Here is a 14,714-nt window from a genome sequence, read left to right as displayed (position 1 = left end):
GAAAATATCACTCAGTTAATTACCTTCCCTACTGATTTCCTACCCATTTTCCCATGTAGAAAAACTTCTTGAAAAATTTCTAACCTCGAGACCCTTCAGAACACAAACTGAAGTGATCTGGTCTTTCCAAGTCAGAGCCCATAGAAAAGTCACCCAGAGGCATGAAAGCATCCCATTTGTATTGGAGGCTGGGCATGATCAGCAACCATTTAAACACTGACACTTAACCACTTCATTGCTGCTTATAGCAAGAGTTTCCTTCAGTTCAGACACTGATCCCAGACTCCTCAAACACAGAGTCGATTTCTAGAAGCCTCCTTGCAAAATTATTTTTGTGGAGCAAGTCACAGTAATTTCTCAACTCCTGACTGCTCAAAGAGGAACAGCATAATCCTTCCCTGCAAGGATGTGCTAGTCAAGCAGAGCCACCCTGCCTTGGTCAAAACATCTGCTGACAAGCAACCTAGCATCTCATGTCTTTCAAAAACTCATCTCCTCCCAGGAGATGTATGCCTTGCACCACATCCAGTGGCAGTCATCCAGGGAACATGAGACTAGTCAGGAGCCTTTAACTAGAGTGCTGCATGGCAGCACAGGGAGTCAGAGGCCACCAAACCACTCCACCAATGCTGCCTGCAGTCCCTGGGACACCACTCCATCTGCAAGCAGATAAGCTCTAGTTGGTATTGTGTCTCCCTGGGCAGCTTTCAAAAAGTGTTTGTGTAACATTCAAAAATAAGCCTCTTTGTGACCTTGATAATTCTGACTAACTTTGCTCCCATCTCTTTGCATGACACGCTGGAAATGTAGGATTTCTTGCATGACTTTCAAGGTGAGTCATGTTTTAAGCCCGAGATCCAAATGTGTGAAGTGGATACAACCCTTCCTTTACCTGCAGCCTTATTCCATAGCTAAACACTGCAAGTGCTTTAACATAACCTCTCAAAGAGCTTCACATGTGTAAACAAGGACAATCTCCAATTGTTTCATGCACATACAAAACCAGAAGTAAAATCTGCTTAACACCAGAGAACAGGCCATGGTTATAACAGCTGTTTGCCCACAACCGTTTCAAGGCCCTCATTTGTGCCCCAATTTTGTGCAAAAGCACAGATTTAAGAAATGCTCCTGTGAGAGCTACATGCTTTCTCAGAACAATCACACAAAAACCCTCTGGTACAGAGGGTGAAGACCAGAATCTGGAATATTTTCACATACGGTGCTTGCCCTGCCTTGTCCTTTCTCTTCTCTAGTTCCTTACCTGGAGGATAGAGGAGGCTCATGATGCACTTCACCACTGATCAATTCAATGCCATTTTACTGGGATTAATTATGATTGCAGGTAAGATACAATGGTCTGTCCCTTTATTTCAGGAAAGACATCCATAGATAACCTAGAAGCACTCCAGCTGTATCAAAAGCAGAGCTAAGAGAAACAATAGCTCAGGCTCTGTGGAATGAAAACAACTCAATGGCAAAACTGAAGCAGTTAAAAAAATCTCAATTAAGAGAAGACAGACAAAACTAACAGATAAAGACTATCTGCTGCCTGCTGAAAGCAGGAGAGCCAAATTGAAGCCTTCAAATGCAGCACTCTAAAGTCACAGCATCACTACAAGCACAGAAGGGTGAAGGAAGATTTGTTAACAAGCATTACGAAGTCCAAATGTTACGTGGACAGATAAAGGCTCCTCAAGAGCAAAAATAAAGTAAACTTAGTTGAGGCTTTCCAGGTCTGTGGCATCTTTAAAGTTTCTTGCCCCAAGCTTTGTACAAGGGTGCAGGAGATGACCTCTCTTATGACTAACTCCAAGATACCACATAACAAAACAAGCCATCACTAATTTTAAAAGGAACTATACAGCAACTACATCCCAAATCCACAGCTAACAAATGCCTGTAATCTGAATTTTCATGAAGGAAAGAAGTGCACACTCTTTTCTACAGAGATTTAGTGAAGTTTTGGGGGAAACATAGCCAAATGCATCTGCAGGCCACTGCTGAGCCTGCACAGCACATGCAGTGCAGCACGCTGCATACGCAAATGGGGCTCAATGCAGCTGCATACATGTAGAACTTAAATACAAATCCCTCTGTCACAATCCAACAACGCTCTGTGCCTTCCAGTATCTTCCACCCTGCCCTAAGCCTCCATCTCCTTTCCCTCACAGAACACCTAAGCCCTCTCTGTGCCTTCCCCCCTGTATTTCCTTTCCTCTGTTCCTCCACAAATCAAAGCACCCCCAGATCTCAATACACCCTCCCCTTACTGCCTAGACTTGAACAAATACTATTTCTTCACTGGAAGAAACAGCTGCATATGACAGCTGGCCAGCTAGGTGGCAGGTAGCCCACAGGGAAGCTATAGGAAAACACAGGTGAAAAATGCAGGGACATCAGCAGAGTACTGCATCAAGGGCATCCAGCATCAGAGGTCAGCTACCATAACTATCCACAAGCCAGCACTTCCTGGCTGCAACTCAAATCACTGCATTTCACTCCCCTGTACCTCCCAAACTGGCTTGGGACAAGGTGCAGAAGATGCAGCGCTTCTCCCCATAATTCACTGTCACACCCCCTCCTCCTCTGACTCGCACTTCCAATGCCTCCTCCACCACCAAACACAACTGCAAGGCAATCTTTTTGACAAACGACTTTGCAGGATAGAAAAGTCCAAGGTTGCTATTATTTGGTCACCCTACAGTGACAGAATGATTTGTAGTTTTGCAGAGATTTACAAGAATTAACATGGACAGATTTAGAGCCCGAGTCTTACAAAAATACCTGGCATTTGAAAAAGCACCAAAATCCCCCAAGATAAATAGCAAGATCTTTAAGCAGCAATGTTACTCCTTTATTTCCAGAAAGCTTTCTCCTACAGCCCTATTTGCTGCATTTTAAACAAGGACCATCCAGTCCTGCCGACCAAAACAGGACAGCATAACAGAAAAGCAACCTGAACTAACAATAAGAAGCATCAAAACAGCAGTAGTTAAATTCCATGTTATTGATTCACATAACTAAAAATTAAAATTAGAAAAAGTCTCCAGCTCTAGAGGAATGATCCTATCTGTTGGGTATTTCATCATCTGGTAGATCTGATGGATTTAAAAACTGGAAAGCATTAAGGGCATAGAAAACGCAGATTGCTTCTCCCCTCACTCAAGAGGTCTGCTCCAGCAGTGTCACAGCATGCTACCTGCTCCTGTGAGGGAATAAAGAAACCAACCTACTTATCAGGCAATGGAGAAAAGGAAGGAGAGGGGGGCACAAGATCGTGCTTCAGCAGGTCACTCTTTTTAGATTTCAAACTTCCATTCAAAACTCTGTTCTACTCTTGTTCCAACATTCCCCAACAAGAAGCCAGGTCACCTGAATCCCTGGGTAAATTATAAAACGCTTCCTTCACATCCTTTCGGAGGCTGTCCATTTTCCAGGACAGATTGTTTAAACAATCTGTATCCCATGCATCACACATCTTATTTTCCTTCTGATATTTGATGCAACTGAATTGCCAGGCAATCTTCAACAGCAGCAGTGACCTTTCATATGCTTTTATGGATGGGCAAATTTCATTTCTAAAAATAGATTCAATTTCTGGAATATATATTTATTTCAACACAAGCTGTATCTCCCCTCATTCTAAGCTGTTTTATATCAAGCCTTAGCTGTAAAAACAAAGCAAAGCCCTTCTCCCTCACAAGATGCTGCTGCTGCTACAAAATTGCATAAATAAAATTTGCACTATGATCATCTGAGGAAGAACATAACGTATATAACCTATTACCAAACACAACACTTCCCTCAATGCTTTCCCCAAACAAATATTGTGTAAATAGTCACCTCTCGACTTTGACTTGAAAGGGCATCATCGACTTAAAATGCACATAAATATTTTAGCTGCTACAGTGAAAAAGGGATTATTTATTGTAACAATGAAATAATAAAAAGAACATTTCTTCAGTTATTTTAGTCTGCACATCAGAGAGCAGACTGTGCCTAGCTGTTTTGCTGATCCTGCTATAAAACCAGTTCCTCCTGTAACTGCATGGCTGTTTTGCAAGGCATCAGGAGAGAGAACATTAAACGGCCACAGAAATTTTGCTGGAGTGAGAAGTACAGGATTTGGGGACATACGCAGAATTTTTTTTTTTTTTAAATAAGAATTAAGCCTTGTGGGGTCAAAAAATGAGGGCAAATATGACACCCCAGAGCAAGCTCGTGTTCATTCTTGGTGCAAGGGACAGCAGAGCCCACAACTATTTGAGCAAGCAGGACCAAGGTGACCACAGGAAGCAGAAGTAATTTGCCACTATACAAGGGCTTGCACAGATTACTCATTTCAACTTTCCATCAAAACAGCCCCAAACAAAAGGTACCCAGAAAAATGCTACCTGCCAGGCTGCAGCTACCCGGCTTGCAGGAGCAGAAGCCAGGGCTCAGACCATCCATCAAAAGGACATTACAGATTCATTCTGGGGCACAAAAAGCCAACTACACAAGACAACAGAATAAAGTAATACTTAGTACTTTTTCAGCCTAATGTTACTCTAGTATTTTTTTTTTAGCCTACCTATATGCCACCAAATCCTTTCCTCTATTTTTGAGACAGGTTTTTTTAACACACCAAAAGAGCATTTGTGCTAACTGTAAAGGGCATAGTTACACTAACCTCCTCTGATAGTTAAATATAGTAATTTATGAATCTGAATTATCCAATCTTGTAATGAATTACAGTGATGTGCTGAACCAGGGGGAGGGGGAGACAGACAACAGGCAAACTTGGAGACTTCGGCACCAAGTACAATTTCTTGCCACTGTGTGGTCCTTTGGAAACTAGGGATGACTCCAGCAGCACAGGGACTTCTGGGAGTCGTTAAAACATTATTCACCACTCAGCCTGAACACTGGAGAACCTCTATCCCCATCACACAGTATCAGGGATGCAGACCTAATTTAAGATTTCTAAGGGCAAAACTTAATACATAAAACCAAGGGGGTAAGGTGAAGTACTTGCATGTACTTCTGCAATTAAAAATTGGGTTGGGAAGTAAAAATTAGAAGCCTATTATGCTCAAAGTTTGGATATTTGAATAGAATGCTCCCTTTGGGTTAGTCTTAGCCAGCTGCATAAACATACTTGAAAACAATTAAAAAAGCCTATGTAACTCCCCAGTCACCAAAGAAATTATGCAGCTCCAGTGCATATGGGTTAGGGTCACTCCCTGCTTATTATCAAATTTTAAACAGCTTTCAAGAGCCCAACAAAATGTCATGAATTCTATAAAAGTTTACTAGCTATTAATATGCATAAAAACCCCAAAGCTAATAAAACATTAGAACTCATAAAATTTATACTGAAGTGAAAAAAATTTAAAAACATTCTGTGAAGATATTTTAGCATGGGAAGTTCCTGGATAACAAAAAATTTACTACACATGATAAAAAGACAGGCATAATGGTTTAAATTTGCATGTGAAAAGTGTAAAGTAATAATTGGTGCAGGTAGGAGATTTTGAAGGCCTTTTTATAACTAATACATTTCATGTAACCTCAGACTATTATGACTACAACAGCATTTCTCTGGCTCACGAAATCAGAGACAGAACAACATCATACTTGGGTACTTAGGACAAGAAATGTAGCACATTATCTAACACTCAATGTACAAAACAAAAATGCTACATTAAAAATTTATCTAATATCCCAAGTTCTGAGTTTTTAATAAAGAAGCCCAGAGACAGGTTAGTACTTTCAAAATACGGTATTTTTTCCTGATAACATGCCTTTAAAAGCAATCTGAAGAGCAACTCACTGCTCAACTTTTTACTGTAAGCAGAAAGTGCTGACTCCAAGCATGTATTTCCACCTGCAGCAGTAGATAAGACAGTAGATTTTGCTGTTTTGCCTTAAATATTCCTACAAGATTTTCTATTTAACTAAAAAAACCCATGATGTGAGCATTTCACTATATGTCCCACAAACATATCTATGGGTTGGAACTGAGTTGGTCCAAGGGAGGTTTGGAAGCAGCCCTCTCTATATAATCCATGCAGCTACTCCACTGCTTTCATAACCCTCATCTCATCTTAGGGCACTTCTGCTCTTCACTAATCAAAAAGACCAGGGAAAAACTTATTTGAAACAAAGACACACAGGAACTCAAATACTTTTGCTTTAGGTAATACTTTGTCCAAACCAAAACCTTTAGTGAGAAAGGTTAAGTACAATTACAATACTGACCAAGCTATCTTTTTTGCAGGACATCTAATCACTGACATCTGCACCAATATTTTGACAATTAAAAATTCTATTTTTATATTATTTAACATTTTTGGCTTTGAAATACAAATGAAATAAGAAAATGAATTAAGAAAACTATACAACTCAAAAGCCAACATTCAAATATGATCAAAGCAGTTTCAGATCTGCTGTTTGTTCTCCTTCAATTTGTTGATTCACATTCCTTAAGCTGTATTATTTGTCAGAATTCGGGATGTGGAAATCTTCCACAAGCTGTTCCAAAAAAAGCTTTATCAGCCATGCAGCAAAACACATGACAGTGTAGAAACTTGCTTTTCTTGTGAGACCACTAAAGAAGGTCGTTGAATAACTAATGGTCTATTACAACAATGAAATGAGAGACTTCAGGGGGATGGCTAATCCCTCCAGCTTTTAAAAGAATAAATCAAACTAAGGATGTGGAAATTGATAAAACACTGTTTATTTTCAGAGTGACAAGCTATAACTTGAGAAACACTCACAACATCTGATAATAACATGAGTGTCACTAAGAGCTACACATCAAGGTACTTCCTATTAAAACACAAGAAAATGTGTAACTTATGAACACACTGTCATGTATCTCACCTCTGTTTATGGATAATGGTATCACTATGGCTGTTTTATTCTACATTTAAGCCTCAACGCAATGCTTTAAGGAGCTTCCTGTTACTTTCCCACTTTAACAATAGAAGCAATTTCAGAGAAGGATTTCATCTTCTGTGCATCTTACCATAGTTCCAAGTAGGAGCTCATTACCCACACATCCCTTACAATGGAGATTGCCAGAAACCATTTCAACTGCTTTCTCCACTTCCTAAACAGAGCAAGAGGCACTTTCTGTTGTCTTACCTTTATGGTTTTGGTCTGGAGTCTGAGTCCATTTAAAGTGTTAATGGCTTTCTCTGCATCCTTTGGATCAATATAGTTAACGAATCCATACCCTAAACTCTGCCCTGTTGAAACACAAGAAAAAAGGACTTAGTGTTTTAAGCACAGTCACAGCTTCCAAGAATGGAAACAATTTTTTTTACATTTTTCTTTTAATCCCTGCTTTCCCCTATGGTCTCAATGCCGTTCTTCATTTCATTAATACAGTGGAAGTAAATGGCCAATCGCTGCTGGGGAGATCCTACTTTAAAAAAAGAGAAGCAACTCCCAACCCTCCTCTCCCCAAGAGTTAACTGAAAAAGCAGGTATGATGCTTGACAGCAGCAGAACCCTGTAATAGTGTTGCACTGAGTTCTTAATAAATGTAACTTACTGACCTGCCAGATTAATGAGGCCACCACTTAAAATCGATAAAAAGTATACACAAAATTTTGCTACTGTTTATAGAAAACTTTAGGAAGTGGTGTTTTAACACAAACCTTGAAGCAGCTGACTGAGAAACAGACAACCACCTTTACATCTCATTTTATTGCTCAGTGAGCAGCCAGTAAATAGGAAAAGAACGGACAGATCAAATTGCAGTAGGATGAGACCACATTAAAGCTTTCCTCTGTGTATTAGAGCTGACAGTTAAAACCAAAACAGTACAACTGCTGCTGTGCACGGGATGGCAGGAGCCCACTTTAGCAGCCAAAAAAATTTCAACAGCTTCTGTTTTACTAGCAAGATCTGTGTTTATGTTTGCAGCAGGAACAGGAGACCTGCTTAATAGCTGAGATAAGTAACAGAGCTGGAGAGGCCAGGCTGTTAGCACTACAGATACTCATTCACACAGTTCAAGGACAGAGCTGTGTCTGCAACAGGGCATGAGAACCAGCACCCAAGAGCTACCTTCTCCCTGTTCCCAAATACCAAACTTTGCAGCATCAACACTACTAACGCGATGTGATAGCCACATCCAGATCTCTTCCTCCATAGGCCTCCTACTGAACGTTATTTTGCATGTTTGGAAAACACTACAACTCTTAACTTTTTAAGGCACATACACTTAAAAATACAGACAATCAACTTCCAGGATTAAATGCCCAAGCAGTCAGGGAAGCAGCCCCACATCCCAGCCAAGCTCCCTCTCACACACCCTTTCAGTGTATCTGGAGAAGAGCAAGTCAACAGAAAATCTGCCTCTGGGTGGTGACGTGCACGGGATCCAAGCACTCCTGCTCAAAGGCAGCAAGAAAGGAGTCATGTGAAAATCCCTCACAAAGAAGAACAGCATTTGTGAAAGTTTTCCGTCTGCAGGAGCCGCAAACAGGCGACCCACCTACCGCTCAGCAGGAGCAAGTGGAGGTTGGGAAAGCAGCTGCACACCAAGTGCCTTGATGTACCCTGGAGGCACGGATCCTGCCTCCCAAGCACAAAGCTTTGTTTCTTTGTCTTCTGGACTACAAAAAAGCATCTGTGTGTTTCTCAGTCAGACACCAAAGATACAGCATTTGCTGTAACACAAATATAGGGAGCGCTTCTAACTCACAAAATCAGATCAAAGCACTAGAAGCTGCTATGTGATAGAAGACCTTAAAAATCCACGGAAACACTGCAGTTCACGCCTAAAATGCCCACATGCGGGCCTAGGAGTAAGAAAGGGCTGTTACTATCTACAACATATCCAGGGAACAACCTCATCCAACCAATTTAACTTCAGAAAAAAAGCATAAAAACGTACCCAGTCTTCCAGGAGAGTTGAAGTAATGTAAAAAATATTCTTACCTAAGGTACACAACATGAATCAAGAAGGAGCTAAAGTCTGATTGAGCAATAAGCCTGGTGCAGAAATACTACGACAATCCTTTCCATGTCATACCTTCCTTTTCTTGTCTTTTACACAGTCCCAAATCCCTGTGCCTCTGAATGTGTCAGAGCCTCAAAACATTTAATCCTAAACCATGCTAGGCAGAAAGAAACCATTCTCCAGGAAATGAACCTCTTTTTGAGGAGGAAAGGAAATGCTAGGATCCAGGCTTGGAGTTTGTCACTGCTTTTCCTATTACCATCTACTGGCCTTCTGAGGTAGACATAAAGGAAGCCACTGGCACAGGGCCTGGGATTGATGTCAGCCTGTCCAAACATAGGCTTCCATCTCCAGCCACTTATTCTCAAGGCACATGGACTAACCAACTTCAACAACACATATAATGGTTGTTAATAACTTCTTGTAGGAACATTCTCACTTCTGCAAGGAAGAGTCTGTGGATAAACCCACAGTCAACATGTTGTAAGACAATGGAACAGCAATACAAGAAAAAAATGATACAGAAACTTCATAGGCCATTTACTCCTTACAGACCATTCACTTCTCTCCTTGGAGCTCTCCAGTAACATTATTCAAATAATTTCGATACCATCATCTCTGATTCTCACTATCAACTGGAAACATTAAAAAATATTTTCTGCAAGGAGAAGGACAAGGAGTACCAACACGAACAAAGCCGTCTGTGCACATGCCTAAAAGAAAATGGTTACACTGTCAAAGTTTTGCTTAAAATAACAGGTACAAAGAAACATGATTTCTTTGGTTAGCATATATTCCTGAACATAATGAATTCTATAAAAGTTGTAATAGTCTAAGGCCTGTTACTCTTAAGCTATTGATTATGAGTTGGTATCAAATACATTAATTGCTATATTGGCTGGATTATATACTCACACAAAAGTTAGGGTGGGTCTACTCAGCAATCTGAGCACTGACTTTTATTCCCCCTCCATTTTATCTTAAAAAACATCAAGCCACAAACCCTTTTCAGCCTACTGAAATCTTGATGCAATTCTTCCGGTGAGCTAATTCCTGGTGCTGCTTTCTGCTATTTGTTTTGTACCACTGAAGCTAAGGGGAGAAAAAACTTTCAGTTAAGAGCTTGCCACTTCAGGGCTATACTTTGGTTGGTCTATTTTTGTCTTTCCAAGTACCTCCCATAAACACCATCACTTGATGAGGACAACCCCCATCATAAAACGCTTAAAGAAAATCAACTCAGAAAAAAGAAATTTGTGAAAAGCTTTACAACTGCTGCCAGGCATCATGAAGTTTTAGTGTGCTAAACATATACAGCCAAGAAACCAAAAAAATTTAAATATCCAGCTAAAAATATTATTTTCAAATTATTCTCAAGAGCAATACACTTTATGCCAGACAATACAGACTCTAAACATTAAAGAAATTGTTACTAGTAGAGAAAGAAGAGAAAGAGTCATTCCATAATACGGTGAAGTAGTATGAACTCCGCAGGTTTTTTCATCATGTACTCTTATTGCAGGTACTCAAAAAGGGTAACATTTCTTTGGACGCAATCTGGCAGCATGAAGCAAGCAGCTGGACCTCTCAGTAGGATGCCACACCGGCACTGAAGTTCATTCCCATGCTATACTTCCCAGGAAAAGCACTGTAAATAGTAAATATTTTCTGTGATTTGGAATCCAATAGTTCATCACATACTGTGATTCAGCAGGGCAGGCAAGAGATACTTCTAGATGATCCAGAACACAACCTTGTTATGTCGCTATTACTACTCTCTGAGTGTTTTATCTAGCTTGCAGAAAACATGTAGTGGTTCTCCTATGATCCAGTAAAGAATAGGTCTAAGCGAGTGATAGCAGGGTTAAAAATGATCAAAGACTTGACAGTCTTTAAAAAACACATGCAAAACCAATCCCAAGCTGGTAATGTAAGCATTTAATAGTTTAGAAGGCTCCATTTCAGAGAGCTGAAGAGTCACCATGATGAAAAAAAACTATTAGAAACAATCTGTGAAAAACAATATATCCTGTTCATAACATTTATCCATACATCCTAAAACTTGCAAAACTATGAAAAAGGCAGTGCAAAAGACCTGCACCTGCCTTTACTGCCTTTGTAAGCCAGTCTACTTAGGCCAATTTCATATTCAACTTAAGAGATAAAGGGAAAACAGAAACCAACATAACAAACGATATGAAGCAAGAAAACAAACCACCCAGAAAAAATCTCTGGCTAGGAAAGGTCAGAACAACAAGGTTTTTTTTATAGATAACAAACACTTTCCCACCACCTTCACACTCATGCTGACTCATCAGCATATAATAATAACAGTACAGAAAAATAGATGTGTTATGTACACCTGAAAAAGCTATATGAAGTACTAACTACCAATTCAGGTGGACATTAGAACAGCAGCTCCTAAAATTATACATGTTTAAATGAGATTATCTTCATCACTTGCACAGATTAGACACTAAAAAAGGGCACAAACAGCTCTCTTGCAATTTTCCGCAGTTCTTACAGCACTGTACAAATTCCAGGAGCTCGGAGGAAAGACCAATTTTTGCAGTGAAATTCAAAAATGGAAAACTGGATGACCCAGGAAATGACAAGTCTGTCAGTTCTAATGCTGAGCAAGGGAGAATTACAGGATATTCAATACTGGACTCTAATAATAAAGAATTAGAGAGGGGTAATAAAATCAATGTCAATCAAATTAGGCTCATGGAAAATAGATTCTGTCAAACTAAACTGACACCCTTCTTGATGAGATTACAAGTTTGACTTACAAATTTTAAGAACGTTGATTTAATAGCATTGATATACTTGGTCTTGTATAAAGCACTTGATTTGGTACTCCTTATTAATTGACTAAAACAAAATTAACATGGCACACACTAAATGGATTAAAAATTAATCAACCAACAGATCTCTAACGGGGAATTGTGAATAGAAAATTGCTACAATGATATTTTCCTATGGACCTCTCAGGAAACAGATCTCCACCCTAAACTGTTGGAAAAAACCAAACTCCTCGCTCCTGAAAATTGACTGCAGAAAGACAGGATGACAGCATAAGTACAAACACAGAGTAAAGGTACAATGCAATTTAAGCTCCTCAGTAAACTACAAACATGTAAATTCAGGTAGCAGAAATCTAAGATTATTCCCCAACAACCCAAGAATGATAATTTCTAAAGGAGAAACTAAGGCCTTCCTACAGGGTGACAAATCAACCACATCAAGCTTGCAGTGCTGCCAAAAGGGTTAAAAGTCTGTGGCATAAAAGCTACACATTGAAGGAGTGAAATAAAAATACGCCGCTTACCTGGCTGCATGCCACATAGCCAAAACACTGTTCTCAATCCCGATGTGCATTCTCCAAGAAAGATACTGATGCTTTGGCAATGGTGCCATGAGAATAGACTAACTTTCAGTCAGAAGACTAGGGTTAAACTGTCTACCCGATGAAAAAACAAGCTGAACTTTAACAGTACAACTTCAGTTCTCATCTGAAGCACAGAGATTTTTCTTAGTGTTTGTACAGCAGATAAAACATGGAGTTTTGTATCCGAAGTCACACCCAATGGCAGTCAAAACAAGAAATAAGTGTAGGAACCAAGCAGCAAATACCATTTCCCTGGGGAAGGCTTTTTTTTTTCTGTTTTTGACATTGAACATCAGTATTTAACTACATACCAGTCTCTTCTACCACTGGAAACATGGAAAGTTCCGACTGTCTTCTTCAGAAAGCTATGCTTTAGCTCAAGCGGAAATTAATCCAGGGAAGGTTCTGAGAAGATGTGAAGTGCTAAATAATTTCTTCTACTCTGAAGCTCTACAAATACATGAATCCTGCTGGTTGTTCTTTGTGCAGCTCCTACTGTAACCATTCCCACAAGGGAAGAAGTAGTAAACTACTTTGAGACAAGTTGGAAGCCCTCCCATTGCAAGAAATGATTCTAAAAGTAACTTCGAGAAGAACTACTTCAAACTGCTCACCTGTGGCCAGGTAAGCAAAAAACGGACTAGAAAAAAAATAATCCTTTATTTCCTTGATAATAAGTTACTCTGGAATGCAATGTCGCATTGAAGGACTATGGCCACTACTACAAACAGTCACTAAAAACGAAGCAGAGAATAGGACAGCAGCGATACAAACTGCCTTAAATCATGGTTTTGTTGTCCCTTCCCAAATGTAAAGCCTAATTAAAGCTGCCTGCCTGACAGCCATAACAAACTCCACTGAGCATCAATGCTTTTCTGACACAATCCCTTCCTTCAGAAGTAGGCCATGTCTGACAGCATCTCCTATTAGCCAGGCAGAAGCCATGAGATGGTAACAGCCTTCAGTCACTCCAGATTTGGGACCAAAAGTAATGCTTGCCATAAATTGAGCCTCCCAGCTCTATTTTTTTTCCCCTTGCTCTAACCTCAACAAACATTTAGGGAAGAAACTACTGCCAGTGTAAGCTTCTCTATCAAAGCAGCTGAACTCAACTCAGTGTTATGACTCTTCCAAGCAGACCTGCACATGCTCTTCAACCTTCCCCAACAACTCTCATGAACTGGGAATGTTACTAATAAACACCACCTACAGATGGTTGGCAAGGAAAGCAGCAAGAGATAAGAAAGGGACAAACTCATGCTCTCCACCTAAATAACAGTGACAGAAGAGACATGCTAACACTCCAAGGTAAGCCCTGCTCCAGCTGGCAGTCCCATTTCAGAGCACAAACCTGCAAGCCTCCAAACCATTTCACAAGTGTTTTAAACACACAAGGAGGAGCAAAGAACGACTGTACCTCTATGAAAAGCTGTATGAAGTAGGGACTGTGGAGAAGGTTACATAAATATCCTTGAGAAGACACATTGAAAAGCACAGATAAGGTCAAGCGAATTGCAGCTTTTATTATATTTTTCGTTATTTCCATAAAAGTTACCAAGAAATAGAGCTGTTTACCTATAAAAGGAGATAAGCTACGGAGAGAAGATTCAGATCAAGGGAAAAATGAGATCTGATCATGAGACCAGTTCAAACCCTGCTCCTTGTCTGATGCTTTTTTTATACCAGTAACAGTGTCATTCATTCTCTATCCCTTTGAGGAGAAGCACCTGCTGTCATGACAGTGATGCATACTGCACTCAGAAGAGAAGCAAACCAGGAGGGAAGCAGCTTCTGCACACAGTGCTCCTAAGACCAAACAATTAAGCTAAGATTGTCACTGTCAAAACTCACTACAAACCAACTACATAAGTAGCATGTTCTGTGCTTAGCACAGCTCTTCATCACAGCACCCATTTAATCTATAGCTTATTTATAACACAGGAGTTTGTACAGAGTACAATTTATTCAATATCTATTGTCCATGAATAGCATAAAAGCAAACTCCTGCTATTACAATGTAAGTATTGCTTTTGCATCTGCAAATGCTTTTGCATTTTTAGGAAAAAATGCATAAACTTCATCAACACCAAAATGAAAGGATGACTAGTAAATAGGTTGCGTTTTGCCTTTTGCAGGAAAGTGACCAGGTGCAAGTTCTGTTTAGGAACATTCCATCAAATTACTGTATTTTCGCTGCCCGTGTTAGTTCTTTTGAGAAGATCTCCTTCTAGATTAGGAAAAGTCAGCTGTTTTGAAATACAATTCAGCCTAGAGCTCCTGATGAGCTTTGATGCTACTTTGTCCCTACAATTAAGGAGCACAACTTATCCTTGGTTAAAAATAGTCATCAGCTAGATTTGA

At 39.9% G+C, this 14,714-nt stretch overlaps 1 protein-coding gene across 7 annotated transcripts in view; it reads right to left on the bottom strand.

The window, feature by feature from the left end:
- Positions 1 to 14,714, bottom strand: part of ELAVL4 (ELAV like RNA binding protein 4) — an 83,684-nt gene that overhangs the window by 12,914 nt on the left and 56,056 nt on the right. For all 7 annotated transcript variants that reach the window (XM_069863074.1, XM_069863072.1, XM_069863070.1 and 4 more), the window contains exon 3: positions 7,135 to 7,238. In XM_069863074.1, coding sequence (XP_069719175.1) covers positions 7,135 to 7,238 — 104 coding nt within the window. The remainder of the gene's footprint in view (positions 1 to 7,134; positions 7,239 to 14,714) is intronic.

Source organism: Phaenicophaeus curvirostris, chromosome 8, assembly GCF_032191515.1.
Source record: "Phaenicophaeus curvirostris isolate KB17595 chromosome 8, BPBGC_Pcur_1.0, whole genome shotgun sequence".
NCBI classification, from domain to species: domain Eukaryota; kingdom Metazoa; phylum Chordata; class Aves; order Cuculiformes; family Cuculidae; genus Phaenicophaeus; species Phaenicophaeus curvirostris.
Note: the sequence above shows the minus strand (reverse complement) of the source record. Positions and strands in the feature narration are given on the sequence as shown.